This window comes from Neoarius graeffei, chromosome 7 (genome assembly GCF_027579695.1).
Source record: "Neoarius graeffei isolate fNeoGra1 chromosome 7, fNeoGra1.pri, whole genome shotgun sequence".
NCBI classification, from domain to species: domain Eukaryota; kingdom Metazoa; phylum Chordata; class Actinopteri; order Siluriformes; family Ariidae; genus Neoarius; species Neoarius graeffei.
In genome coordinates, this window is record NC_083575.1 from 52,825,558 (window position 1) to 52,852,947 (window position 27,390).

General features: G+C 43.2%; 2 protein-coding genes across 7 annotated transcripts in view; one reads left to right on the plus strand and one right to left on the minus strand.

The window, feature by feature from the left end:
- The window catches only part of rassf4a (Ras association domain family member 4a), a 108,774-nt gene extending 81,596 nt beyond the window's left edge, over positions 1-27,178 (plus strand). For all 6 annotated transcript variants that reach the window (XM_060925941.1, XM_060925939.1, XM_060925940.1 and 3 more), the window contains 8 exons: positions 14,287-14,435; positions 16,563-16,639; positions 17,117-17,283; positions 20,036-20,137; positions 20,273-20,324; positions 20,412-20,533; positions 23,313-23,410; positions 23,643-27,178. In XM_060925941.1, coding sequence (XP_060781924.1) covers positions 14,287-14,435; positions 16,563-16,639; positions 17,117-17,283; positions 20,036-20,137; positions 20,273-20,324; positions 20,412-20,533; positions 23,313-23,410; positions 23,643-23,712 — 837 coding nt within the window. In that variant the 3' untranslated portion in view covers positions 23,713-27,178. The remainder of the gene's footprint in view (positions 1-14,286; positions 14,436-16,562; positions 16,640-17,116; positions 17,284-20,035; positions 20,138-20,272; positions 20,325-20,411; positions 20,534-23,312; positions 23,411-23,642) is intronic.
- On the minus strand, positions 10,305-11,160 carry si:ch73-6k14.2 (uncharacterized). The gene is made up of 2 exons (XM_060925947.1): positions 11,062-11,160; positions 10,305-10,897 (listed from the first exon to the last, which is right to left on the minus strand). The coding sequence occupies exon 2, from the start codon at positions 10,894-10,896 to the stop codon at positions 10,486-10,488; it is 411 nt and encodes a 136-aa protein (XP_060781930.1). The 5' UTR covers position 10,897; positions 11,062-11,160; the 3' UTR covers positions 10,305-10,485.
- Positions 27,179-27,390: the final 212 nt, after the last annotated feature.

Here is a 27,390-nt window from a genome sequence, read left to right on the forward strand (position 1 = left end):
ACCGCATTGACTTTTCTATAGTCCACACAGAACCGGACCGACCCGTCGGCCTTGGGAACCAAGACCACCGGGCTGCTCCAGTCACTGTGGGACTCCTTGACGATGCCCATTTCAAGCATGGCCTCGAGTTCTTCCCGAACTACCTTTTGCTTGTGTTTGGGTAGCCTGTAAGGGCGGCTGCGCACTACCACCCCCTGGGGCGTCTCGATGTGGTGTTCTATGAGGCGGGTGCAGCCGGGCAGGGGCGAGAACACGTCCGAAAATTCAGTCTGCAACTGGGCAACCTCCGTGAGTTGGGTCGGGGAGAGGTGGTCTCCACAGGGGACCAGAGAGGTAAGCGATGTCAATGTTCCTTTTTGAACCTCCGGCCCCAGCTCCGCCTTCTCCAGAACCAACGACACCAACGCCACAGGGACCTCCTCGTTCCAGAGTTTGAGCAGATTGAGGTGGTAAATCTGTAGCACCCCACCCCTGTCCGTTCGCCTCACCTCATAGTCAACGTCCCTGACTCGCCGTGTGACCTTAAAGGGTCCTTGCCACTTGGTGACCAATTTGGAGCTCGATGTGGGCAACAGTACGAGTACTTTATCTCCCGGTGCGAACTCCCTAAGGCGCGTACCCCTGTCGTACAGGCGGGTTTGCCATTCTTGGGCCTGCCGCAAATTCTCCTGGGTTAGGTGTGTGAGTGTGTGGAGTTTTGTGCGCAGGTCAATAACGTATTGAATTTCATTATTGCTCCCAATTTTCTTGCAGTACATCTAGGATGCCGCGCGGCTTACGTCCATATAATAATTCGAACGGGGAGAACCCCGTGGAGGCTTGTGGGACCTCTCGCACTGCGAATAACAGGGGTTCGAGCCATTTATCCCAATTACGTGCGTCCTCACATACAAACTTTTTAATTATATTCTTGAGTGTGCGGTTGAACCGTTCGACTAAACCGTCTGTTTGTGGGTGATAAACACTGGTGCGGATCGGCTTAATTCCCAGTAGCCCATACAGTTCACGCAGTGTGCGTGACATAAACAAGGTGCCTTGATCAGTCAGAATCTCTTTGGGGATTCTGACTCGGGAGATGATGTGGAAAAGTGCTTCCGCAATACTGCGTGCTGAGATATTGCAAAGAGGCACTGCTTCCGGGTATCGCGTTGCATAGTCCACCAGAACTAAAATAAAGCGATATCCTCGTGTTGACCGATCTAATGGCCCGACGAGATCCATCCCAATTCTTTTGAATGGGGTCTCAATCAATGGCAGAGGGCGCAAAGGCACTTTTGAAATGGCCGCTGGATTTACTAACTGGCATTCGCGGCACGCCGTACACCACCTACGGACATCGTCGCGAATATCTGGCCAATAGAACCGGGCCATTATTCGGGCTAGTGTCTTATCCTGCCCCAAGTGTCCAGCCATGGGATTAAAGTGAGCCGCCTGGAATACCAATTCCTGGTGGCTCTTTGGAATCAAAAGTTGTGAGATCATTTCCTTAGTCTGAGTGTCCTGCGTCACTCGGTATAATCCATCCCTCATAATAGAGAAATAGGGGAAGGATGGGGTGGCGTTTGGCTGGATCGTTTGACCATCGATTACTCTCACTTGGTCAAATGCATGCCGCAGAGTCTCATCTCGCGACTGTTCTAACGGGAAATCCACGAGGGATTCCCCGAGAGAAGGAGGAGGAGCCTGTGGCTCCTCACTCTGATGCGGTGATGATGTAGACGGCTATGTGACAGCTGCTCCCGCCAATGCCACACCGGGACCTCACCCTGCTGAACTACGGCAGGCCCCACTCTTCACTAAATGACTCATTAACTCCCGAAATCCCGGCCAATCAGTCCCCAAAATTATCGAGTGGGTAAGGCGAGGATTAACCGCTGCCACACTAAATTTCTCCCCTTGGAATAGAATGTGGACCAACACTAAAGGGTAGTTGTGAACATCCCCATGCACACACAACACTTTCACCAATTGTGCTCTCCCCAATGCCTTGTCTTGCACCAGGCTTTGGTGGATTGAGGTCTGATTACACCAGAGCCTGATACGTATCCCCTTGGACACTCATCGGTATGCGATACGCTCCGGCCCGATCGAGGGCAGTTCCTGGCGTGTTGGGGATCCGGACCACCACGCCCACCTCCATTGCCGAGCACTGATGCTGGAGGTGCTGCGGGGAGCAAACCGGCCCGGGCTCTCTCTCTGCACTGGCGCTCTGGGGCTCACTCACCTGAGGGGGGGGAGAGACAGACACGGAAATGGGAAACAAGAGGGCACTGTGGGTGTGGCGGGCCAGCTGGGGTAGAGCCGGCCTCCGCCTCCACGGTGGGGGAACAGGGCGAGGACGAGACACAGAAGGGGAGGGGGGGAGAGAGAGAGAGAGAGAGAGAGGAGAAGAGGAGATCTGTGATCCTTCCGTGGGAACAACCGCCAAATGATCCTCTGCCAACTCGATGGCCTGATCCAGTGACGCCGGGCGATGGCACTGGACCCACTCCGCGGTCCCTTCGGGAAGTCGTGCGATGAACTGCTCCAGTGTCACCAGATCGACTATTCCCTCAGCATCGCGGTTGTCACCCCTCAGCCACTGCCAGCAGGCGTCCCGGAGTTGCTGGCCAAATGCGAATGGCCGGCCGACCTCCTCTAGGCGTAGAGCGCGGAAGCGCCTACGTTGTTGTTCTGGGGTGCGCCCCACATGCTGGAGGATGGCCCGGCGCAGGTCCGCGTAGACCAGCCGACTGTCGGCGGGGAGCTGTAGTGTGGCCAGCTGCGCCTTGCCCGTTAGCAGGGGGAGGAGGCGCGCCGCGCGCTGTTCCACCGGCCAGCCCCAGGCCTCGGCTGCTTGCTCGAAGAGCGCTAGGAAGGCCTCGGGGTCATCGTGCGGGCCCATCTTCGTTAGGGTGAGGTGGGGAGGGCCCGCCGTGGTGAAACCCGCCGACGCGAGGAGGTGTCAGAACGCCTGACGATCTTCCTGTTGCGCCAGCACCAGGGCCTCGAACCTTTGCGCTTGCTCCTTTCGGAGGGCGACCAGCGCCTGGTGCTGGCTCTGTTGGGCCGTGGCGAGGGCGTGGATCAGGTCCGCGAAGGGAGAGGACTCCATGGGGCTGTTCTCCTCTGTGCTCTGTCCCGGGTTTCGGCACCACTGTAACGTTTTGAGCGGGTGGGTGGAGCACAGAAGTGCGGCAGGCCAGAACTGAGTTTTCAAAAAATTTTTATTAGCAGCCTTTCAGCATTCACACTCTCCCAGTTCACATAGACACGCACACACATATCATCCGTCTGGCTGGGGAGAGAGCTCCCTTCCTCGGCTCTCTCTCTCTCCTTATATAGGGCGCGGTCACTGGGGAAGACACACAAACACAGATTAACAGACATCAGGTGCAGTGATTCTGCCACTTACCTCCCCTGACTCCGCCCTCCGGTCACAGACCGATGCTTGACCACGCCCCCGCTGCCACACCTATGGTCACAAGCTGCTGCTGGAATTGATGGATAGCAGTGTTCTCTCTTTGAGATTAAATTTTAACAGATTGTGCAGTGTGGACTTTTAACCAGCAGAGGGAGCCTGCTGGATAATAATCATGTGCAGTCTCCTCCAAAAGTATTGGAAAGGCCAATTCTTTTGTTTTTCCTGTACACATTTTTTTGAGATTTAAAAAGATAATAATAATAATAATAATAATAATAATAATAAAAGATGCCCTGTGATGACCTGGTGACTTGTCCAGGGTGTACCCCGCCTTTCGCCCGTAGTCAGCTGGGATAGGCTCCAGCTTGCCTGCGACCCTGTAGAACAGGATAAAGCGGCTAGAGATAATGAGATGAGATGAGATGCTCGACATACAGCACAGATTAAATTTCAGTCCTCTCTGACCCACGGTGCAAACAGGCAATGCAATAAATAAAAATAGAATAACTGAAATAAACAGTATAAACACTCTAATGGCCCTTTTCCACTACCCTTTTTCAGCTCACTTCAGCCCGACACGGCTTGCGTTTCGACTACCTCAGAGCGGCGCGACTCAGCTCGCTTCAGCCCTACTCAGCACCCAAAACTCGCACGGTTTTGGAGTAGGGCTGAAGCGAGCCAAACCGAGCCGAGTGGGGCTAGGGGCGTGAGGAGACACTTCCCTGTGCACTGATTGGTGAGGAGGAGTGTCCTCACATGCCCACACACGCCCCGCAAGCATGCTGGGATCTGTAAACATCGTAAACCCGGAAGAAGAATTACGAATTACAAGAATTTCTGAAGCCTTATGCGCCTCGCCTCATCTATACGCGCTTGCCAGTATCTGTTGGCGTTGTCGGTGACAACAAGCCACAGCACCAAGACCAGCAACACTAACGACTCCATGTTTATTGTTTACTCTCCGGGTTGTGAGACTACCGCTTAAAAGGTCACTGATGTCACTGTTTGCGACATCACCTGACGTCCACCCACTTTTGCTAACTCCACCCAATGTGTCCACCCACTTCCAGCCAGCACGGTTCAGCGCGGTTGTAGTCGAAATGCAACTCCAACAGCCCCACTCAGCTCGACTCAGCCCAACTCAGCACGGCACGGCTCAGCCCAACTCAGCCGCGTTGGTAGTGGAAAAGCAGCATATGGTGTGTGTATATATATATATATATATATATATATATATATATATATATATATATATATATATATTAGTGCTGTCAAAAATGTCGCGTTATTAACGCGTTAAGTTGACTCAATTTTAACGGCGATAATTTTTTTATCACGAGATTAACGCTCTGTGACATGATGTAGGTTTTTCATAAGCTTTTGAAACTGCCAGGAACTTGGAACAGAGACTTTGCTTAGAAAACCGATAGCAGCTAGACTGTAATGCCCTGCACAGCCAGAGTCCTCTGCCCTCCTCCCCCAAAGAACCAGCGCGGGCAGGGCGCGCTAGTAGAGATGGGATTTATGGCTCTTTGATGGGATCCGCATCTTTGTGATCCGTTCTTTGAAAAGAGCCGTTCAAAAGACTGGCTCATTTGGCTCTTTTTAAATATTTATTCAGTTTTAAGAAGACAGCGTCTAAAGAAGCCAGATCCCTCTGAACTGTAAACTCAATGCTATCCCAGAAATCCTTCCTGTAATATGCAAATTTGGCCGCCTCTGATTGGACAGCACGACGCATCAACAGGCAGAAAGTGTAAAAGTACAAAATGTGTTAAGTGAGCTGAAACAGTAAAGATCAGATTCAATGCAATATTTATCAACGAACAACTTAAAGTTAATATAATAGTGTACTTTATATTATAATCAAGCATGTCAAGCCTACCGTCACTGTGAGTTGTAGACTAACTCAAGCAGTAGATCACTTCACTCATGGTTCTTTTGCTAGCACCGGTGCTCGGCTTAGGTTTCACTTTGCAATGGCTGTGTCAAGACGTGTTATGCTTTGCAATAAAAAAAACATTGGTACAAAGCAAGCCCATTCACTTTTTTATGCTGATAAGAGAATTACAATGGTTTTTCATGTGACAAAAATGTGCGATTAAATTGCGATTAATCGTGAGTTAACTATGAGTCGCAACATTAATCACGATTAAATATTTTAATCGCTTGACAGCACTAATATATATATATACACACACATACATATACATACACACACACACACATATATATATATATATATATATATATATATATATATATATGTGTGTGGTGTGTGTGTGTGTATGCATATATATATATATATATATATATATATATATATATATATATATATATATATATACACACACACATATATACACATACATATAAATTGGAGCAAAAGGACATAAAATAAACAGTCAAGGGCACTTGAGGTATAGCAGGTAAACATGAAATAAGCAGTATAAACAATAAACTAATAGCTGTTAAGGTGAGGTACAGTAGTGCGGAATAGTGCAAATGAGCGAGGTAAAGTGAAATGTGCAGTCCCTGAGTTCAGTGTGCGAATGAATGTTGAGAGTATATGTGTGTGTGTGTGTGTGTGTGTGTGTGTGTGTTGGGGGGGGAACTGTGAGGGTGACATGATGTCAGATGCTGAAGGGGGGGCAGGGGGGTGTACGGGCAGAATCTGTGGCAGGGGGCAGAGGGGGGAGGAGGGGCAGAACAGGGAGGGAGTTGAGCCTCCTGACCGCCTGGTGAAAGAAACTGTCCTTGAGCCTGCTGGTTTTGGCCCAGAGACTCCGCAGTCTCCTCCCTGACGGCAGCAGGCTGAAAAGGCTGTGAGATGGGTGGGTGGGGTCACCTGCAATCCTGATGGCTTTGCGGGTGAGGTGGGAGTTATAGATCTCCATAAGAGAAGGGAGAGAGACACCAATGATCCTCTCAGCTGCTCTCACGATGCGCTGCAGAGTCTTGCAGCAGGACACGGTGATGCAGCTGGTCAGGATGTTCTCGATGGTGCCTCTGTATATGTACATTTAGATCTGATTAGAACATGGCACCTTCTGTTTGAACCCACCCAATTTTGTGTGTTCAATGATATAGGTACATTACATTACAGGCATTTAGCAGACGCTCTTAACCAGAGTGACGTACAACATACCCAGAGCAGTCTGGGGGACAGTTGGGGTTAGGTGCCTTGTTCAAGGGCACTTCAGCCATTCCTGTTGGTCCAGGGAATCAAAACAGCAACCAAAGCTGCTTTTCTAACCATTAGACCATGGCTTCCTGACAGGTATTTCTTGTTGCCCAGGGGTGCCCTGTTAAAGGGGCGCTCTGTTTAAATAATTAGTTACATTTGTTAAGACACATCTAGGTGTGGTTATTGGCATAACAAATAAGCATGATTATTTTGACAATTTTAACAATAAATCTTTCTATCTCTCTCTCTCCATCGGAGTGGCACTCTGTTATAAAAACTGAAGTTTGAGAAAGGGTGCAAATGCCTACTATGGTATTAAAGCATAGGTTTCCACAAATGCTGCATTGTTAGTTTCTTAGTACTGTTTATCTTAGTTTCAGTGTTGACCCTTTTTCTATTATACTGTTGTGTTGCATCTTAGGCACAAAGATGCAGGTTGTCTCAATGCTAACAGAGCAATTGGGGTACTTCTCATCTCATCTCATTATCTCTAGCCGCTTTATCCTGTTCTACAGGGTCGCAGGCAAGCTGGAGCCTATCCCAGCTGACTACGGGCGAAAGGCAGGGTACACCCTGGACAAGTCGCCAGGTCATCACAGGGCTGACACATAGACACAGACAACCATTCACACTCACATTCACACCTACGGTCAATTTAGAGTCACCAGTTAACCTAACCTGCATGTCTTTGGACTGTGGGGGAAATCGGAGCACCCAGAGGAAACCCACGCGGACACGGGGAGAACATGCAAACTCCACACAGAAAGGCCCTCGCCGGCCACGGGGCTCGAACCCAGACCTTCTTGCTGTGAGGCGACAGCGCTAACCACTACACCACCATGCCGCCCCCAGTTGGGGTACTTCACATATTATTTCACACTATTTTCATTCCATCCATCCATCCATCCATCCATTATCTGTAGCTGCTTATCCTGTTCTACAGGGTTGCAGGCAAGCTGGAGCCTATCCCAGCTGACTATAGGCGAAAGGCGGGGTACACCCTGGACAAGTCACCAGATCATCGCAGGGCTGACACATAGAGACACGCAACCATTCACACTCACATTCACACCTACGGTCAATTTAGAGCCACCAATTAGCCTAACCTGCATGTCTTTGGACTGTGGGGGAAACCAGAGCACCCGGAGGAAACCCACGCAGACACAGGGAGAACATGCAAACTCCGCACAGAAAGGCCTTCGCCGGCCAATGGGCTCGAACCCGGGACCTTCTTGCTGTGAGGCGACAGCGCTAACCACTACCTGTTTTCATTCCATATTCTGCAAATGAACTATTTTACTGTTCAGTGAAATACAAAAGTGAATCAGATGAATAGTTCTGAGTAAGCCTGTACAGAACTTTCTTTCTAGCCTCAGCATTTTCAACTGGTTATAAAATTCAATATTTTGTTCATATTGTACAACAATAGATGATACCAGCTGTATATGCATCTTTAAGGTTGGTTTATAGATGCCATTATACAGATTTTGTTCGAGGAAGAAATGTCATTATGTCTAGCTCATGTTATACAGTACCAGGCATAGGCTTGGACACACCTTCAAATTCAGTGTTTTTTCTTTATTTTTATTAAGAAAGACACTTCATGTCTTGTGTAGTGGTTAGCACTATCACCTCACAGCAAGAAGGTTCTGGGTTCTAGCCCAGCAGTCAACGGGGGCCTTTCTGTGTGGAGTTTGCATGTTCTCCCCGTGTCTGCGTGGGTTTCCTCCAGCTGCTCCGGTTTCGACTTGTCCGGGGTGTAACCCGCCTCTCGCCCATAGTCAGCTGGGATAGGCTCCAGCTTGCCCGCTACCCTGCACAGGATAGGCAGTTATGGATAATGGATGGATTTCATGTCTTAAAGTAATGATGGATGTTGTTTCTCTTTACTTAGTTGAGCAGTTCTTGACATAATTTGGATTACTACAGTTGTGTAACAGGGATATTTACTGTATTTTTATTATTTATTATTTACTGTTTGATCTCAAACACCTTAAGAAGGCAAGAAATTGCATTAATTAACTTTTGACGAGGCACAACTGTTAATTGAAAAGCATTCCAGGTGATTACCTCATGATAATGGAAATAGTGTTCAAAGCGTCATCAAGGTAAACGCTGGCTACTTTGAAGAATCTAAAATATCAAACATGTTTTTAACACTTTTTTTTACTACATAATTCCTTATATGTTCCATATGTTATTTCATAGTTTTGATGTCTTCAGTATTGTTATACAATGTAGAAAATAGTCAAAATACAGAAAAACCAATGAATGAATAGGTTATATTATGTATAAATTAAGACGTAGGTTGTTGGCTCGTAATTTGGTGCTGTTTGAATAGTGATGGCTGCAAATATGTCTTGCTAGTTAATAGGATCTGAGCAGATTTAACATGTTTGTGCAGTCAGAGGTCTGTGTAGTTTGATGCCAATGTTAACGTCAAATCAGACACACACGCTCAGATTGATGGTCACAGGACAGTACCTTTTTGTACGGATATTTTTCCTGGAAAAATTAAGTCTTTAAGGGCGGCACGGTGGTGTAGTGGTTAGCACTGTCACCTCACAGCAAGAAGGTCCTGGGTTCGAGTCCTGTGGCCGGCGAGGGCTTATCTGTGTGGAGTTTGCATGTTCTCCCTATGTCTGCATGGGTTTCCTCCAGGTGCTCCGGTTTCCCCCACAGTCCAAAGACATGCAGGTTAGGTTAACTGGTGACTCTAAATTGACCGTAGGTGTGAATGTGAGTGTGAACGGTTGTTTGTCTCTATGTGTCAGCCCTGCGATGACCTGCCGATTTGTCCAGGGTGTACCCCGCCTCTTGCCTATAGTCAGCTGGGATAGGCTCCAGCTTGCCCGCGACCCTGTAGAACAGGATAAGCGGTTACAGATGATGGATGGATGGATGGATGGATGGAAAGATGAAGTCTTTAAAATTCCTTTCAGGTACAACATTCACTTTCTCAGGAATTGAAGTACAACCTTCAGGTAAAGACGGTTTATGACCATTGTACCATTTCAAAACATTTTTAAGAGTGCACCATAGTGCTCATCTCATCTCATCTCATTATCTCTAGCCGCTTTATCCTGTTCTACAGGGTCGCAGGCAAGCTGGAGCCTATCCCAGCTGACTATAGGCAAAAGGCGGGGTACACCCTGGACAAGTCGCCAGGTCATCACAGGGCTGACACATAGACACAGACAACCATTCACACTCACATTCACATCTATGGTCAATTTAGAGTCACCAGTTAACCTAACCTGCATGTCTTTGGACTGTGGGGGAAACCGGAGCACCCGGAGGAAACCCACGCGGACACGGGGAGAACATGCAAACTCCGCACAGAAAGGCCCTCGCCGGCCACGGGGCTCGAACCCAGACCTTCTTGCTGTGAGGCGACAGCGCTAACCACTACACATAGTGCTCATAATAGTAAATAATTAATGTTAGTAAAATAAAATCAGTAATAATTTAATAAATTATTACTTAAACCTAAAGAATCAGAGAAATATGATACTGCATGGTTTTTTTTTTTTTTGCAGTTTTACTATGTTAAAAACCCCATCCATACAGCATGTCATTTGTTTGTGTGCAGTTTACCAAAGCTGTTTTAAAATGTTCATGTGACCCTACGAAACCCACTTTGACTGTGTTTTCAGTATATGCTATGGTTTATTATTTGCACTATATAGACTCATTTAAAGAAATAGCTTAAGATTTACCACGTCAAAAATTTTAAACTTTATTTCAAACCATACAGTGTAAACATAAATACAACCCCCACACACACACACACACACAAATAAATTAAGCTATTATCAATATTAATCCACGTCCAACATCCTCCAGTGTATCGTTTCTCAGTCCAGTGCAATGAAGTTCCTCTGTGTGCACTTTATTACAGTAACCTCAGGGCAGCTGGTGCACTCTCAGTCCTGTGCAGCTCATCTCGAGGTGCAGGTAACTGTGTCTGTGCAAAGAGCCAGTCCACTGGGTCTCTGTGGCTACTGAAACTGTGTGTGAGCTCATCCAGACCCAGTGTGGTGGTTACACGTGACCGTGGGGTCCTGTAGGAGCAGTGAAGTGAACTGCTACTTCCCAAGTGTTTGTCCAGAGGCTTGGAAAAGAGACGAGGCCTCAGAGTCCGCGCAACCCGCACAGGGCCATATGCAGGCTGGGCCAGCTTTTTAATGGAGTCGACATATTCCTCCATAGAGTGTGAGGAGCATCCCGTCTGTGAGGCATCCTCGTGCATCTCTGTTATTGTAGGCAAAGGAGCCACGGATAGCAGCAGTCTCCTCGGCTTCATGCTGGAGAGACATCAAAAAGATTGAGTGAGCTACTTCTGGATCATTTTCAGCTTCGATTGTAATGAAAAAACAAGCAACAACTACAGAGGCTTTGTGGAACTCTTTTGATGTAACATGAAATATCTGGAACATGAGAGACATTCGAAATGAAAGCAGATACTCACCTGGAGTAAATATAGAGTATGCTTGAGTCTCGAGAGATGTGATGTAGTCCCGATGCTGCTCTGTGTCAAGGAGCTGCTGCTTGCTTTTAGTCTGTGAGTTGGGTTTGATCTGCTCTACAGGCACAGGCTTTTATACCACTGCTGGGTGTAAGCCAAGGCTCATGGAACTAAATATAGCCATGCACTGACCTCGCTCTCTCTGGAGGAAGTGTGTGTGTGCTTGGCTGAGGGTTGAGGAAGCTGTGGCGTGGCATATGACCATGCTTCACTGCTGCAGCTGCCCTGATTGTTTATATTTCAGACACAATGAGGCCCTGGGAGCACTCGGCCCTCCACCTAGGTCACATAGGAGAGCACACATACTCGCCCTCACTCAATCTGCTGCCAGCAGTACATCAACCACTTTGCCCTATTATACAGGGCCCCAGGGATTCGTGTGGGAATGGTTTTGGAAGGCTTCAACTTCTCAGTCATCTGTTTCATTGTTAGTGTGGTGAATGATTATTTCAGGACTGACAAATGTTTTAGGGAAAAGCCATACAGCGTTCACCTTTTTGTTTTTGTTTTTTTCAAATAATTAAACGTGAGTGGAAACATAGTAAAACGATGCTCAAGGAAAAGTACAGGAATTGTGTGAAAATTATTTTTTGTTACTCACTTTTGTTACTCACGTTGCACAACTCAGTTTGTATGAGACTTTATAAAGGTTGAAGGTCAGGAACAAGTATAGAGTTAATACCTCTTGATAAACCTTTATTCATGAAATAAAAGCTTAAGGACCCTCTTAATTTAAAAGGGGGTTATTTACAAATAGGGTTGTGAAAGGAACTCCCAATACTCATTTTTTTCACATAAATATTAAGAATATTGCTCTATGTAGGAGATTTTGTGTGTTACTATTGAGAAATGTTAAATGTACATGCTAATTGTACGTGCTGCTAGTTCCCTGACAACTTTGAGTGACTTTGACTCTGTAGAACAAAAGAAAATTAACATAAAAATAAGTGGAAAATATTTACTGAATATGGATTTACATGCCAAATGACAGATAAAGAGATGAAATCAAAATGCAGTGAAATCACAGTACCTACATACGAGATTAAATGCTACATTATTATAGGGTAATGAAGTATACAAACAGGTCTTAAGACGTGCAACAGGTTATCATTGTCATATATTTTTCATTTCAAAATCCTCCACACATTCTCTACTGGGGACAGAGGGTCAGGCACCCTCTTCTTCCACAGCCATGCCTTTGTAATGTGCAGAATGTGGTTTTGCATCGTCCTGTTAAAATGTCCCTGGAAAAGATGTCGTCTTGAAGGCAGCACATGTTGCTCCAAAATCTCAGTCTACTTTTCTGCATTAATGCTGCCATCACAGAAGTGTAAGTTACCATTGTCAAGGGCACTGACACAACCCCATACCATGACAGATCCTGGCTGTTGGACTTGTTGCTGGTAACAGTCTGGATGCTCCTTTTCATTTTTGGTCCAGAGCACATGGTGCCTGTTTCTTCCAAAAAAAGGCCTGGGATACTGATTTGTCTGACTACAATACACATTTCCACCGTGTGATGGTCCATCTCAGATGCCTCTGAGCCCAGAAAAATCAACAACACTTATGGACACAGTTAACACAAGGCTTCCTTTTTGCACAGGAAAGCTTTAACTGGCTTTTGTGGATGTAACTCTGTATTGTAGCTTAACAAAGATTTGCCAAAGTAATCCCGAGCCCATTGGTTATATCAGCCATAGATTAATGACAGTTCCTGATGTGGTCTGAGGGATCGGAGCTCATGGGTGTTCAGCTTTGGCTTGCGCCCTTTACACATCAAAATTCCTCCAGATTCCTTGAAGCATTTAATGATATTATGCACTGTAGAGGATGAAATTTTCAAATCTCTTTGAATCTTTCTTTGAGGAACATTGTTTTTAAACATTTCAATAATTTTCTCATGGATTTGTTGATAAACTGGAGATCCTTGGTCCATCTTTGCTCCTCAAACACTAGGCCTTTCCTGGATACTGATTTTGTACCAAATCATAATTACAGTCACCTGGTTACATCACATCATTATTTAATTGTTTTACCTCATTACTAGCCATAAATTGCCCCGTCCCAACTTTTTTGGAATGTGTTGCAGGGCTGAAACGCAGGAGTGGATGTATATTGACAAAGGAAATGAATTTAACCAGACAAAACATAAAATATCTTGGGTTCATTCTGTCTGCAATGAAATATAAGTCAAAGAAAATTTAGAAATCACTGCTTTCTTTTCTGCATTTGCATTTCTCATACTGCTCCAGCTTTTTCTGACTCGGGTTTTATTTCTGAATCATTACGGTGATTTAGTGTACTAAACATTAAATCATATTCGATTATCATTACGTTAAATAATGTTGGTTTAAAAGCCATTTGTTTTCCATGTGTATAACAGCGAGTGTTGCTCACCAGGATTTAGGACACTGATGTGTTTAAAGGCAGCTACATTTAGCGTTCAGTTTTAATCTCCTGCTTTTTTTGTCCGTGTCAAGTGCATTGCTCACATGGGGCTTGGAGAAGGATTATCCGTCTAGTTCCTGAAAGGATTAGACATGTGTTCACATGGCACGTTTTGTTTTTAGCTGCTATTCTACACTTTATAGTTTTCATGGCCTGATATGACCCTCTAAACCTATTGAAGTGGACATTCAAAGGTGGAGAGCTGGAAATAAGATGCTGTTTTCAGTGTATTTTGAGAGAAAATATTTGTCAGTACAGAATTTTAGAAGGAGATGCATAAAACAAATATACTTTCTAATGTGTCCAGGATAGTCATGGCCTGGCATAGCTATAATATATATTTTTAAATTGATAAACAATTATTTAAGTTCAATACATTTTAATTATTGGTGGTACATTGGTGGTAGACTGGAGTTAAGAATATCATCCATATTTCTTTTTTTTTTTTACAATTACAAAAGAATGTGGACGTGACTTAATACAGCGCTGTGTCATGATTCAGTATCACACTCCAAGACATGACCTTAGGTAGATTGTCTGAAGCGGATACCTCCCAATGTGACTTTCCACTGCTGGAGAGTCTCAGAACAGGAACGTTGGGTCCCTGACTGCCTTCTAGCACGTAGACTTGAAACAGAGCTGGGCTGGACATGAGCCAACAGGATTTCCTCTGTCCAATAGAAGAATTAACGATTATTATTATTTCTTGTGTGTCTGCAGGAAGGGGGCGAGCTGATCATGGAGGGTTTACTCAACATCTCCTGGGGTCTGAGGAGGCCAATCAGACTGCAGATGCAGGATGACCATGAGCGCTTCCACTTTGCCAGTGCAGGATTATGGAGGCCAGAGAGCCAAGGGAGAGACCATAGGTGGGTGGGATTGAGCTATAAACCACTACTGGCTTTTACCTTCACGAAAGTAAATCTCAGTCTCAACAGGACAGTGGTTAGCACTGTCACTTCAACAGCAAGGAGGTTCTGGGTTTGAACCTCATGGCCAACGGGGGCCTTTTGTCTGGAGTTTGCATGTTCTCCCCATGTCTGTGTGGGTTTCCTTCGGGTACTTCAGTTTCCACCCAGTGACATGGAGATTAGGTAAAATACTCAGCCACTGGGGTTGCACAAGCCAGTGCATACTTTGTGCCAGTCCCAAGCCCGGATAGGTTAGGAAGGGTTGCATCAGGAAGGGCATCCGGTGTAAAATCTATGCCAAATTAAATGCGTGGATCTGGATGATCCGCTATGGCAACCCTGAACGGGAGCAGCGGAAAGAAGAAGGAAGTAAATCTCAATCTTTTATTCCTTTCATCAACTTAGTGTATTGATCATCTAAATACACAGGAAAGACTTTGCTGGAGGTGAGACTTTTTGATGACGTAGCCTATTATTTAATTGGCACATAAGAATTTGAAGTAGAAGAATAAGATAGAAAAGTCCAGTAATGTATAGGGACTGGCAAGTATATTTGAAACACACAGAATTTCAAATAGTTCTTATAGTTTTTGTTCAGAGGTCAGCAGGTTAATGTGTCACTGAAAAACATAGTTCTGTTAAAACATATAGAATGACCCACAATATTACTGATGTTTGCTGCGCATACACAGGTTGTGTGCAGTCATAGTCCTGTGCAACACACCATCCTCTGTCTCACAAGTAATAATCCTCTTTACAAAAGGAAATATTAAGCTTCCATAAGAATAAGTCTAACACTTTAATTACTTTGTCATATGGTTGCTGGAAGTGCTGGATTGATTGATTGATTGATTGATTGATTGATTGATTGATTGATTGATTGATTGATTGATTGATTGATTGATTGATTTAATCCACATTCACTGGATATGAGCAATAGTGCTCTCTGATTGGCTACTCTACTATTAGGATATCAACTCATATACTGTGAGTAGAGAAAAACAAAATGGCGGCGCGTGTTGCTGAACCAACTGAGGATGAAATAAAAACTCTACTCGAAAACAGAACCCCCAAAAATACAAAAAAAGCAACAAAATATGGAATGAAAGTATTTAATGGTAAGAACGTATCTTTTTTATTTTTCAAGAATTATTATTATAGCATTTTTCACAAATTGCTCCTGTCATTTTGCCGGTTTGTTTACATTCGAAGCAGAAATGATTTTGTCGGATGTTTTGTATAAAATTTTTATTTATCAAATTTGCAAAAAATAAAAATGCTTTGTTTCTCAAAATCCAGTGAATGTGGATAGAATAAAACAGTTATTCCACTCAATCTTGTCGTACATGGCTTATAGCCAACTTGGTGCTACGCACATCATTGGCTATCAGCTCATGTACAACTTGATTTCGTGGAATAACTGTTTATATATATATATATATATATATATATATATATATATATATATATATATATATATATGTGTGTGTGTGTGTGTGTATTGTATTGTATTGTATTAATTTCTTTTACCAAGGGATGTCACTGAATATGAGAAAGAAAGCACAACTTTATTCATCACACACTTGTGAAATTTCCTCTCTGCATTTAACCCATCTGAAGCAGTGAACACACACATTTGCACACACACATGTGAGCAATGTGCGCGCACACATACCCAGAGCAGTGGGCAGCCATGCTAACAGCGCCCGGGGAGCAGTTGGGAGTTAGGTACCTCGCTCAAGGGCACCTCAGCCCAACACCGTCCCATATGAATATATTATGGGAGATGGATAGGAGAATTTGTAGCTGTGTACATCATCTTCGGTAACTGCCTGGTCCAGGATGCAGTAGTTGCTACTTATTTGTTCATATTTTGGGAACAGAGTCAAATAAATTTGTTTCGTGTCACAGGCAGGTACAAACAGAAATGATAACTGTTTAAAAAAAAAAAAGTCCTGCGTGCATCTCGAGCTGAGGCGAATTATGAGCATTTGAATGGCCTAACATTAATTAAACAGAGTCATGCTGTTGAACTAAAGTGCACTAAATCTTTGGTACTATATATCTTCTTCTTTTTGCTGACAGGAATGAAAACCAACAGAGTCCCATTCAGTTGTCATTCGAGTCCAACAACAATGAAGTTACTGTACCAGCAAAAACTAGTAAGTTTAAAAATAGTGTCTAGCTTTTGTTTTCTTTGTGCTTACCAAGGACAGACATATGAAACCACTATGAAACCTTCAATTTCATCAAACGTTTTGTAATAATCCCACATAATTCCAGAGTAAACATGTGCCATGTGTACTGTACTTTCTCTAACAAAGGCAATACTTCATGACTATTTGTGTAAATGACTGACTCACTGACAGTGATAGTGTACTGTTTATATTACTGTATTGTTTATTTTTAGCCATATTGTTTTTCGAGGTCATTTCTCCATGACGGACCCTTTCCGTCACGTACACACACTAGCCACTGTTCCTCCAGGTGTTTATGCAACTAATTTAGTGTTGGTGTTACTCTGGAATATTCACAAGTGTGTTTAATTTGTGATGGTGAATTTTTCGACATGTTTCAAAGTGTGAAAGTACTTTATTAAAAAGCTCATGTGTTCACCATGTTTGTCCTGTCTCCTGTAGGTGTTGATGGTGTTAGCTCAGAAGAGGAAACTCCTCAAATTCCAAGAACAAGAAGTGATGCCAGCTTCATGAACGTCCTAAGAAGGTCCAAACAGCGATCCCCAGGAGACTTACAAAGGGTTAAAAGGCATCGCTTCTCCATCAACGGACACTTTTACAACCACAAGGTGACGTTACCTTCAGGAACATTTTGAAATTGCACATTCCATATTAGGCTTGGGGCGGCATTGTGGTGTAGTGGTTAGCACTGTTACTCACAGCAAGAACCTCACAGCAAGAAGGTTCTGGGTTCGAGCCCAGTGGCTGATGGGGGCCTTTCTGTGTGGAGTTTGCATGTTCTCCCTATGTCTGTGTGGGTTTCCTCCGGGTTCTCCGGTTTCCCCCACAGTCCAAAGACATGCAGGTTAGGCTAATTGACCCTAGGTGTGAGTGTAAAATGTTGTGTGTCAGGCCTGCGATGACCTGGTGACTTGTCCAGGGTGTACCCTGCTTTTCGCCCATAGTCAGTTGGGATAGGCTCCAGCTTGCCCACGATCCTGCACAGGATCCATAATGGATGGATGGATGAAATTACCCTCCGGGTGCTCCGGTTTCCCCCACAGTCCAAAGACATGCAGGTTAAGCTAATTGGTGGCTCTAAATTGATCGTAGGTGTGAATGTGAGTGGGAATGGTTGTTTGTCTCTATGTATCAGCCCTGTGATGACCTGGCAACTTGTCCAGGGTGTACCCCACCTTTCGCCCATAGTCAGCTGGGATAGGCTCCAGCTTGCCCGCGACTCTACACAGGATAAGCGGCTACAGATAATGGATGGATAGATATCAGGTTTGTAGTACTCAAGTCCAGGACTCGGACTCGAGTCCGACTCATGCTCTAATTTTAAGGACTCATGACTCGACTTGGACTTGAGCATTGATGACTCAGTCTTGGATTCAGACTTGTACATTAACTGCATTCGGACTCGTAAATTGGAGATGAGGACTCTGATTTTTTCTTTATTTTTTGTAACATGCCATAATAATTTGGCATAAGATATTTATATCTACATTAATTTTTGTACTAATTTCATGCAAGAGTGTCACACCTGTGCGTCTTGGCACATGGATCAGCTAGACTCTCGGGTGCGCTCTGGATAGCCTGCCAAGCGGACTCTCGCACGCGCGCTGTAAACGACTCACACCTGCACAATTAAGGCACAATCAGCATGCCTTTTTTAAAACTGTGAAAACACACTTTGTGAAGTATTGAGTTGCGCTGCTGACACATTACCGAGCTTTATTTCCTTGTTTGGTTTTCTGATCCCTGATTTTCTGTTTCTCATCTTTGATTCTGCCAAGTCTACAATAGCCTGTTTGTGCCTCGCTCGACTTATTGCCTCTTTCACTGTTTTACGAGTTTGCCTGCCATTCTAGATTGTTTACCTGACTTCGCTTGTATTAATAAACACACCTTCTGCACTTACATCTGTCTCCCAACCATCTCTGACAGAATACTTCATACTTCCTGATAAAGACAATGCACATTCATCTGTTCATATGTCATGTTCAAGAACAAACTAAGGTTAACGGTGCTAAAACAGCCACCGTCAAATGGTGCGGTTGGAGTCTTGTTCTTGACTCGGATCAATAGTGGACTCGACTCGGACTCATCTCATCTCTCATCTCTAGCCGCTTTATCCTGTTCTACAGGGTCACAGGCAAGCTGGAGCCTATCCCAGCTGACTACGGGCGAAAGGCGGGGTACACCCTGGACAAGTCGCCAGGTCATCACAGGGCTGACACATAGACACAGACAACCATTCACACTCACATTCACACCTACGGTCAATTTAGAGTCACCAGTTAACCTAACCTGCATGTCTTTGGACTGTGGGGGAAACCGGAGCACCCAGAGGAAACCCACGCGGACACGGGGAGAACATACGTACAAACTCCGCACAGAAAGGCCCTCGCCAGCCACGGGGCTCGAACCCGGACCTTCTTGCTGTGAGGCGACAGCGCTAACCGCTACACCACCGTGCCGCCGACTCGGACTCGACTCAAAATTTTTTTAATGACTTGGACTTGACTCGGACTTGAACACTGGGGACTCGAGACTGGACTTGGACTCGAGGTTTAGTGACTCGACTACAAAACTGTCCCATATTGGTAATCTGTTGAAAAGTCACTTCTAACAGAGAGGAAATTCGCATAATGGATGTCGAAAGGATCATCAGGAACGATGAGCACAGCACAATAGTGTTTGTAGGGAACTATCGCACCCTGTGGCTGGCAAAGGGCCCTTGAGCTCACACTAATGACTGTAGCAGCATGTGTAAAAGGAAGTGTTGGTGGTGTGAGTGTCCTGCTGGCCAGAGAGTTGTAATGGATGGATGCAGGTGTTGAGAGGGAGCGCTTTCCTGTGCAGGCGTTCCCCTGGCAGCAGCACCCTCTTCACAAAGGCCTGTCACCTGCTTTTCTCATCAGCACTCCTCAAGGTTAGGGATCAGCCTGGTCAGAAAGGTCTTTCTGCAGATGTGGATAAACTGGACAGGAAACTGCGTGTTTAAACGATTTGTCTTGGGGGTGGATGGTGATAGTGGATGTGTATGCTGGCCTCAGGAGTGTAAAAGTAAACGAATGAAAAGGAAATGAAAGAGAATTACACATGAATATCTGTGTATGTTGACGTTCTTATGAGCCACATGACAAGACGTGAACTGAAAAAAAGTAGGGCAGCATACTGTAAGTCCCCGTATTTTATTATACTGATGAACAGTTTGTTTTGGATTGAAGAATAGAGAAGAGCCAAATGTCGACACTCTGCAGAGAATAATGATGGAGATGTCATGGAGGGGATTAGATTTTTTTTAAATCATGATTCATTATTTCTTCTTTATGTGGCAGTAGCTATAGTAATTTTATTGTTTTGCATTTTCAGACATCAATCTTCACTCCAGCTTATGGGTCAGTAACTAATGTGCGTGTGAGCAGTTCAATGACAACACAACAAGTGCTCAGTCTGCTACTGAATAAATTTCGGGTAAGTAATTTTGTAATATTTTCACAAGACTTTGCGAATATTACACGAATGACCCTTCTTATATGCGTAACCTTTAATAATTATTCATCTCTTCAACTCTGAAGCTATACACTTTATCGTACTGTGTTTCCATAGGTGCAAAATAAAGCAGATGAATTTGCGCTTTATGTCGTCCATGAATCGGGAGGTAAGTTTTGTTTCTTTGTCTCGATAACTTCTAAAATACCAGCTTGGTGTGTATTTACGTATAATATTTGTAATATTTACAATTCAGAAAGGACGAAGATTAAAGACACTGAATATCCCTTGGTGTCACGTGTGCTACATGGCCCATGTGAAAAAATTGCCAAAATTTTTATTATGGAAAAGGATCTGGGTGAAGAGGTTACTTATGACGTGAGTCTTTCTGCCTGTATCATTAAACATGTATGTATGTGGCGGTGTGGGAAAACCTATCTGATGCTGCTGTAGCTGAATTCTGGAAATCCAACTCATCCAAAATTACACAAGGGTATTTGATTTTTCTGCCAGTACTGTACTTGCTGACATGCTGACATAAATATACACTCACATTCACGCAGTTATCTCAACAGCCAATCACGTGGCAGCAGCACAATGCATAAAATCATGAAGATGCAATTCAAGAGCTTCAGTTAATGCTCACATCAAGCATCAGAATGAGGATAAGATGTGATCTCTGTGACTTTGACTGTGGCATGGTTGTTAGTACCAGATGGGTTGGTTTGAGTATTTCAGAAGCTGCTGATCTCTTGGGATTTTAACACAGAACAGTCTCTCGAGTTTGTCTGCTCATTCTCCTCTGATCTTTCTCATCAGCCTGCAGACCCTCCACTGACAGGATGTTTTTGTTTGTCACACCACTCAGTGTAAACTTTAGAGACTGTTGTGTGTTAAATTCCCCGGAGATCAGCAGTTTCTAAAATACTCAAACCAGCCCATCTGGTACCAACAACCATGCCACGATCAAAGTCACAGAGATCACAATTTTTCTTCATTCTGATGTTGGATGTGAACATTACCTGAAGCTCTTGACCCATATCTGCATGATTTTATGCAATGCACTGCTGCTACAGTGGTGCTTGAAAGTTTGTGAACCCTTTAGAATTTTCTATATTTCTGCATAAATATGACTTAAAACATCATCAGATTTTCACACAAGTCCTAAAAGTAGATAAAGAGAACCCAGTTAAACAAATGAGACAAAAATACTTGTTCATTTATTTATTGAGGAAAATGATCCAATATTACATATCTGTGAGTGGCAAAAGTATGTGAACCTTTGCTTTCAGTATCTGGTGTGACCCCCTTGTGCAGCAATAACTGCAACTAAACGTTTCCGGTAACTGTTGATCAGTCCTGCACACCGGCTTGGAGGAATTTTAGCCCATTCCTCCATACAGAACAGCTTCAACTCTGGGATGTTGGTGGGTTTCCTCACATGAACTGCTCGCTTCAGGTCCTTCCACAACATTTCAATTGGATTAAGGTCAGGACATTGACTTGGCCATTCCAAAACATTAACTTTCTTCTTCTTTCACCATTCTTTGGTAGAACGACTTGTGTGCTTAAGGCCGTTGTCTTGCTGCATGACCCACCTTCTCTTGAGATTCAGTTCATGGACAGATGTCCTGACATTTTCCTTTAGAATTCACCGGTATAATTCAGAATTCATTGTTCCATCAATGATGGCAAGCCGTCCTGGCCCAGATGCAGCAAAACAGGCTCAAACCATGATACTACCACCACCATGTTTCACAAATGAGATAAGGTTCTTATGCTGGAATGCAGTGTTTTCCTTTTTCCAAGCATAACACTTCTCATTGAAACCAAAAAGTTCTATTTTGGTCTCATCTGTCCACAAAACTTTTTTCCAATAGCCTTCTGGCTTGTCCACGTGATCTTTAGCAAACTGCAGATGAGCAGCAATGTTCTTTTTGTAGAGCAGTGGCTTTCTCCTTGCAACCCTGCCATGCACATTATTGTTGTTCAGTGTTCTCCTGATGGTGGACTCATGAACATTAACATTAGCCAATGTGAGAGAGGCCTTCAGTTGCTTAGAAGTTACCCTGGAGTCCTTTGTGACCTCACAGACTATTATACGCCTTGCTCTTGGAGTGATCTTTGTTGGTCGACCACTCCTGAGGAGGGTAACATTGTTCTTGAATTTCCTCCATTTGTACACAATCTGTCTGACTGTGGATTGGTGGAGTCCAAACTCTTTAGAGATGGTTTTGTAACCTTTTCCAGCCTGATGAGCATCAACAACACTGAGGTCCTCAGAAATCTCCTTTGTTCGTGCCACGATACACTTCCACAAACATGTGTTGTGAAGCTCAGACTTCGATAGATCCCTGTTCTTTAAATAAAACAGGGTGCCCACTCACACCTGATTGTCATCCCATTGATTGAAAACACCTGACTCTAATTTCACCTTCAAATTACCTGCTAATCCTAGAGGTTCACATACTTTTGCCACTGACAGATATGTAATATTGGATCATTTTCCTCAGTAAATAAATGACCAAGTATAATATTTTTGTCTCATTTGTTTAACTGGGTTCTCTTTGTCTACTTTTAGGACTTGTGTAAAAATCTGATGATGTTTTAGGCCATATTTATGCAGAAATGCAGAAAATTCTAAAGGTTCACAAACTTTCAAGCACCACTGTATATGATTGGCTGATTGAATAATTGCATAAATGTGCAGATAATATACAGGTGTACCTAATCAAGTGGACAGTAAGTGTAGTTGACCAAAATGTTTTTATTTATAGGCTCATTGAGTAAGGAGCCGGTTTAGTAAATGCAGTCAGTTTGCTTCAAGATGCCAAGTGCAATTTCCTTCCACAGGCTTTGATGAAGTTAATGGATAGTTACATGCCATCAAGCCAAATGGGCATTAACCTAATGTCTGTACATCATAATGAGATACAGTACATGCAAAAAAGAAATGTATTTCAGCTCAGGAAAGCCTACATATAGCCTACCTGTAGTAGAAAATGTCCAAATTCGACCATGTGAAGGGTTTTCCCGGGCTGCCACACCTATAGTAAATGGGTTCAAGATAAACTTGATATTAAACTATGGGATAGGTCTATTTCTTGAAATTTAGGATGTTAATACCATAATACTAAAGAGTGTTATTTATTTCCAGGTTGCACAGTACATAAAGTTTGAGATGCCTGTGTTGAATCAATTTGTCACAAAATTGAGGGAAGAAGAAGAGAGAGAGATTTCAAAACTAACAGAAAAGTATGTCCTATCACGCATATAATATAAATCTTATTACTGTTCTTGTTACACATGACTATAATCTACTGCAACGGTGATATCCTTTACTGTGTTGGTTTCTGCTCTGTGCTACAATAATGAATTTAATGCTAGATAAAGTGATTATTTTCACAAGGGCTGTATCAGCATGAAGCCTGAAATCTAAATCTGTTTCTTTTACTAACTCGAACATTATTTACATTCTCTTTTATAGGTATGGTGTACTGAAATCAATGATACTACAGCAGCTAAAAGATGATTCGGAAAGTCCAGACGGTGTGTGAGAAGATAAAGCTTCTTTTTTGTTTTACTTGTTTTTGACTGGACATACTAGATGCAATACGTTTTTATCCCCCGCTGGACGAAAGGCCCAAAGGGGGATTATGTCGTGGCGATGTCCGTCTTGTCTGTCTGTCCCGGGAAGGGTGCTCACCTCCTGAAATCAATTCCTCTCACAATTTTTGGAGGAATTTCACGAAACTTGGCAGGATTCTTTGTTATTTGTTTTTACTATGCATATTGTAATTTCGTTCAATTCAGTCACATTTTACCAGAGTTTCAGCCCTTCATTAACAAAATTGACAATTTCATGAAGGTGTGTTTTCCCTCTGAAATCAACTCCTCTCACAATTTTTGGATGAATTTCTCGAAGCTTGGCTAAAGGCCTTGTTATATGACGGTAATATGCATATTGCGATTTAATTTCGTTTGTGAAAATTTTACCAGACTTTTGATCCTTGATTAAATAACTTGTACTTTGACAATTTCATGAGGGTGTACGTTCTTCTGAAATCAACTCCTCTCACAATTTGTGGAGGAATTTCACCAAACTTGGCAAAGGCTTTGTTATATGACTATTACATGCATATTGAAATTTCATTTAATTTGGGCAAATTTTACCAGAGTTATGCCCTTGATTATTAACAAACTTGTACTTTGGCAATTTCATCAAGGTGTGCTTGCTTTCTGAAATCAACTTCCCTCACAATTTTTATCCCCCACTGGCCAAAAGGCTCAAAGGGGGATTATGTCGTGGCAATGTCTGTCCATCTGTCCCTCTGTCCGTCCCAGGAAGGGTACTCACCTTCTGAAATCATCTCCTCTCACAATTTTTGGAGGAATTTAACGAAACTCTACAGGATTCTTTGTTATATGTCGGTAATATGCATATTGCAATTTCGTTCAATTCAGTCACATTTTACCAGAGTTTTGGCATCATTGCCAGCGGGGGATATTGTGCTCTTAGAGCACTCTTGTATACTTAGGTGTTGTGTTTACAAGTACCAGTAACTGGTACAACATAGAATACTCAGGAGTGACACACAATACCAGATGCTACTGTTAAAATACTTTTATAAAGCACTTAAGTATTTTTAAATGCCTTTTTTTAAAGAACTAATGACACTTATTGAATTACATATCATGACTTTTTACACTGAATGTATTTGGCTGAACATAATACACTATTACTGCTTCTTTTTTAAGAATATATAATAAAACATTTTTATACAGATGCTCAGTCTAACTATTTCTGTGTGGCTTGTGGTAATTCTAGTAAAAAGTATTAATTGTAAGGTATGTTTCAGATAGATTTGATTCACAATGCACAAGGAGGCACTCCAAACATACATACTATACGTACAAAGAATGTACAGCAGGAGCAAATTCAGAAACTCATCAGTGCCGACTGAAAAGGGTTGGCCCGTGCTGAACATCACATGCTCACTGCTACTTTTCAGTCTGTTAGCTAATTAACCTTGGAAAACTGTGATTATAGTGAGGAGCAGTTCATTCTTCTGAATAACCTGGCTTCCTTTTTCAGTGCTCACATGCTCATATTAATGCTGTTCAAAGTTGACAGGATATGTAAAATAACATGAGAATAGAATGCCTTTATTGTCACTGCACAAATGTACAACGAAATTTAAGTTCACCATAGGAGAGCAAAGCTGCTGCATACATGTGCACCGCCACTCTTGGGCACTTCAGCCCAAGGCTGTCCCATGTTAACCTAACTGCATGTCTTTGGACTGTGGGGGAAACCGGAGCACCCGGAGGAAACCCACGCAGACACGGGGAGAACATGCAAACTCCACACAGAAAGGCCCTCGCCGGCCACTGGGCTCAAACCCAGAACCTTCTTGCTGTGAGGCGGCAGTGCTAACCACTACACCACCGTGCCACCCAAATTACATAAATGCCCTTGATAAAAACAAGCACAAATAAAGGCACAAGTAGATTAATTTAAACTATTTCCTTTACTCTCAAGTGTCAACATCCTCCAGTTTTCTAAGCTCTTTCAGTCTAGCACACATTGTAACTAATCAGTAACGAGCATGTAATATTCAGCAAGGACCCGCCCTTTCAGGTCCAAGTTCATGTTGATGATGCGTTCTAATTTGCTGTTGTGTGGTTTTTTTTTTCTTTTTTTCTAATTTCCTGTATTTTCGTTTTGTTGATGTGTTTTGCACTTTCGGGCCACCCTAGAAACAAAATCCAACATAATCCATCAGGCGTACAAAGAATTTGATTTCCAGTTTTCAAATCCCTACTACCGTCAAATATATTATATATTTTCATTTCTTTGCTCTCGTCTTGCTCTCACTTTTATATGCATGTTGTTCTTGTGCTATATGAGTGTCATTATCTCAATTCATTGTCAGAGTTGTTTTCCTCAAGAAGAAAATAGTAATTTGCTGTTTCCTGCATGCTCACAATGAGCCATACAGAGTTACTCATTGTTCTATGAGTGACCTACGGAGTGTAGCAGTTCCCACGAGCTATTCCAGGAGCTGTTTGGATGGGAATAAGACGAGTAATCAGTGCCTGCTGGCAGGAGTGCCACTCTTACAGTGGCATTATGGGAAACAATGTCGAGCCAGTTTCTCAGGACCTGCTTCTCTTAATGATATTTGAGGTCTGATTGTGTTGAAACCTTCTTGTGCTCCATCTGTGTACTAGTCTGTAAACAGGTTTTGATTTTATTTATTTATTTTAACGGCCACAATAAGCCAATCAGGAAACATTTTTCAGGTTTAGCACTATCTGGGCAGGCTTAGAAGGGATGATGAACCTTGACTGAGTTGTTCCGGGTGTCATCTGGAAACATTTTGCTACGCTTGACAACTGTGGCACTATTTTTTTCTTAAAGCAAAGGGTTGTCTCACACCAAATATTGACTTTGTTTCATTTATTATGGCTTACTGCTGGCTGCTGTTTATAGTGGTTTTTTAAATGCTGAAACATTTCATTTCATTATTTTTAAGCCATTTTTGGTCGACAGCATTTCTTTACATGTGCCTAAGACTTTTGCACGATAATACAGTATATACTGGAGCTAGTTGCAGGAGTTAGTTGGTGTTATTCAAAAGGACAACCACAATGGTCAAACAGCTCTTATCAGCACTTGAAGCCATCCATCCTGTCTATTGTTTTGTCTTGCTTGAGGAAAAAAATATATATTTATGAAGTATCCACTTTGGCTTCATCAGTCACATCCATTTTGTCTCATATGCTCCGACTTCATTGCAGGTGTGTGTTCAATTCTCACTGTATGTACCTGTTGGCTATGTGAAGTTGGATAGGTGACTGGTGTGTGTGTGTGTGTGCTCCTTGACCAGTCTCACCTCCTTCTTGGTTAGTTTCTTTCATCCTGGTGGTGTTTTTACAAGGTTGCTGATGTTCTGGCACCAAGAATACGAGCTGAAATGAATTATAATATGAATATGATGTGTGTGTGTGTTTGTTTAATTAAATGGCATAGTTCTGAAAGAAATCAAACTTCCATTCTTATTTCTCTGTACAAGTTAATTTTCCATTGAGGGGTGTGAGCTAAACATGAATTTAAATTGAGTTGCCAGTAGGTCTAAGTGACGTGTTTTGACTATATTTAACAGCACTGTAGTAATTTGCGAGTTGTAATTGCTGTTTATGTACAGAAAATACTTTTACAGGTTTTGCCA

What these genes read in the sequence shown, in the direction of transcription:
- si:ch73-6k14.2 (XM_060925947.1), bottom strand. Translation starts at nt 10,896, where the DNA reads ATGAAGCCGAGGAGACTGCTGCTATCCGTGGCTCCTTTGCCTACAATA.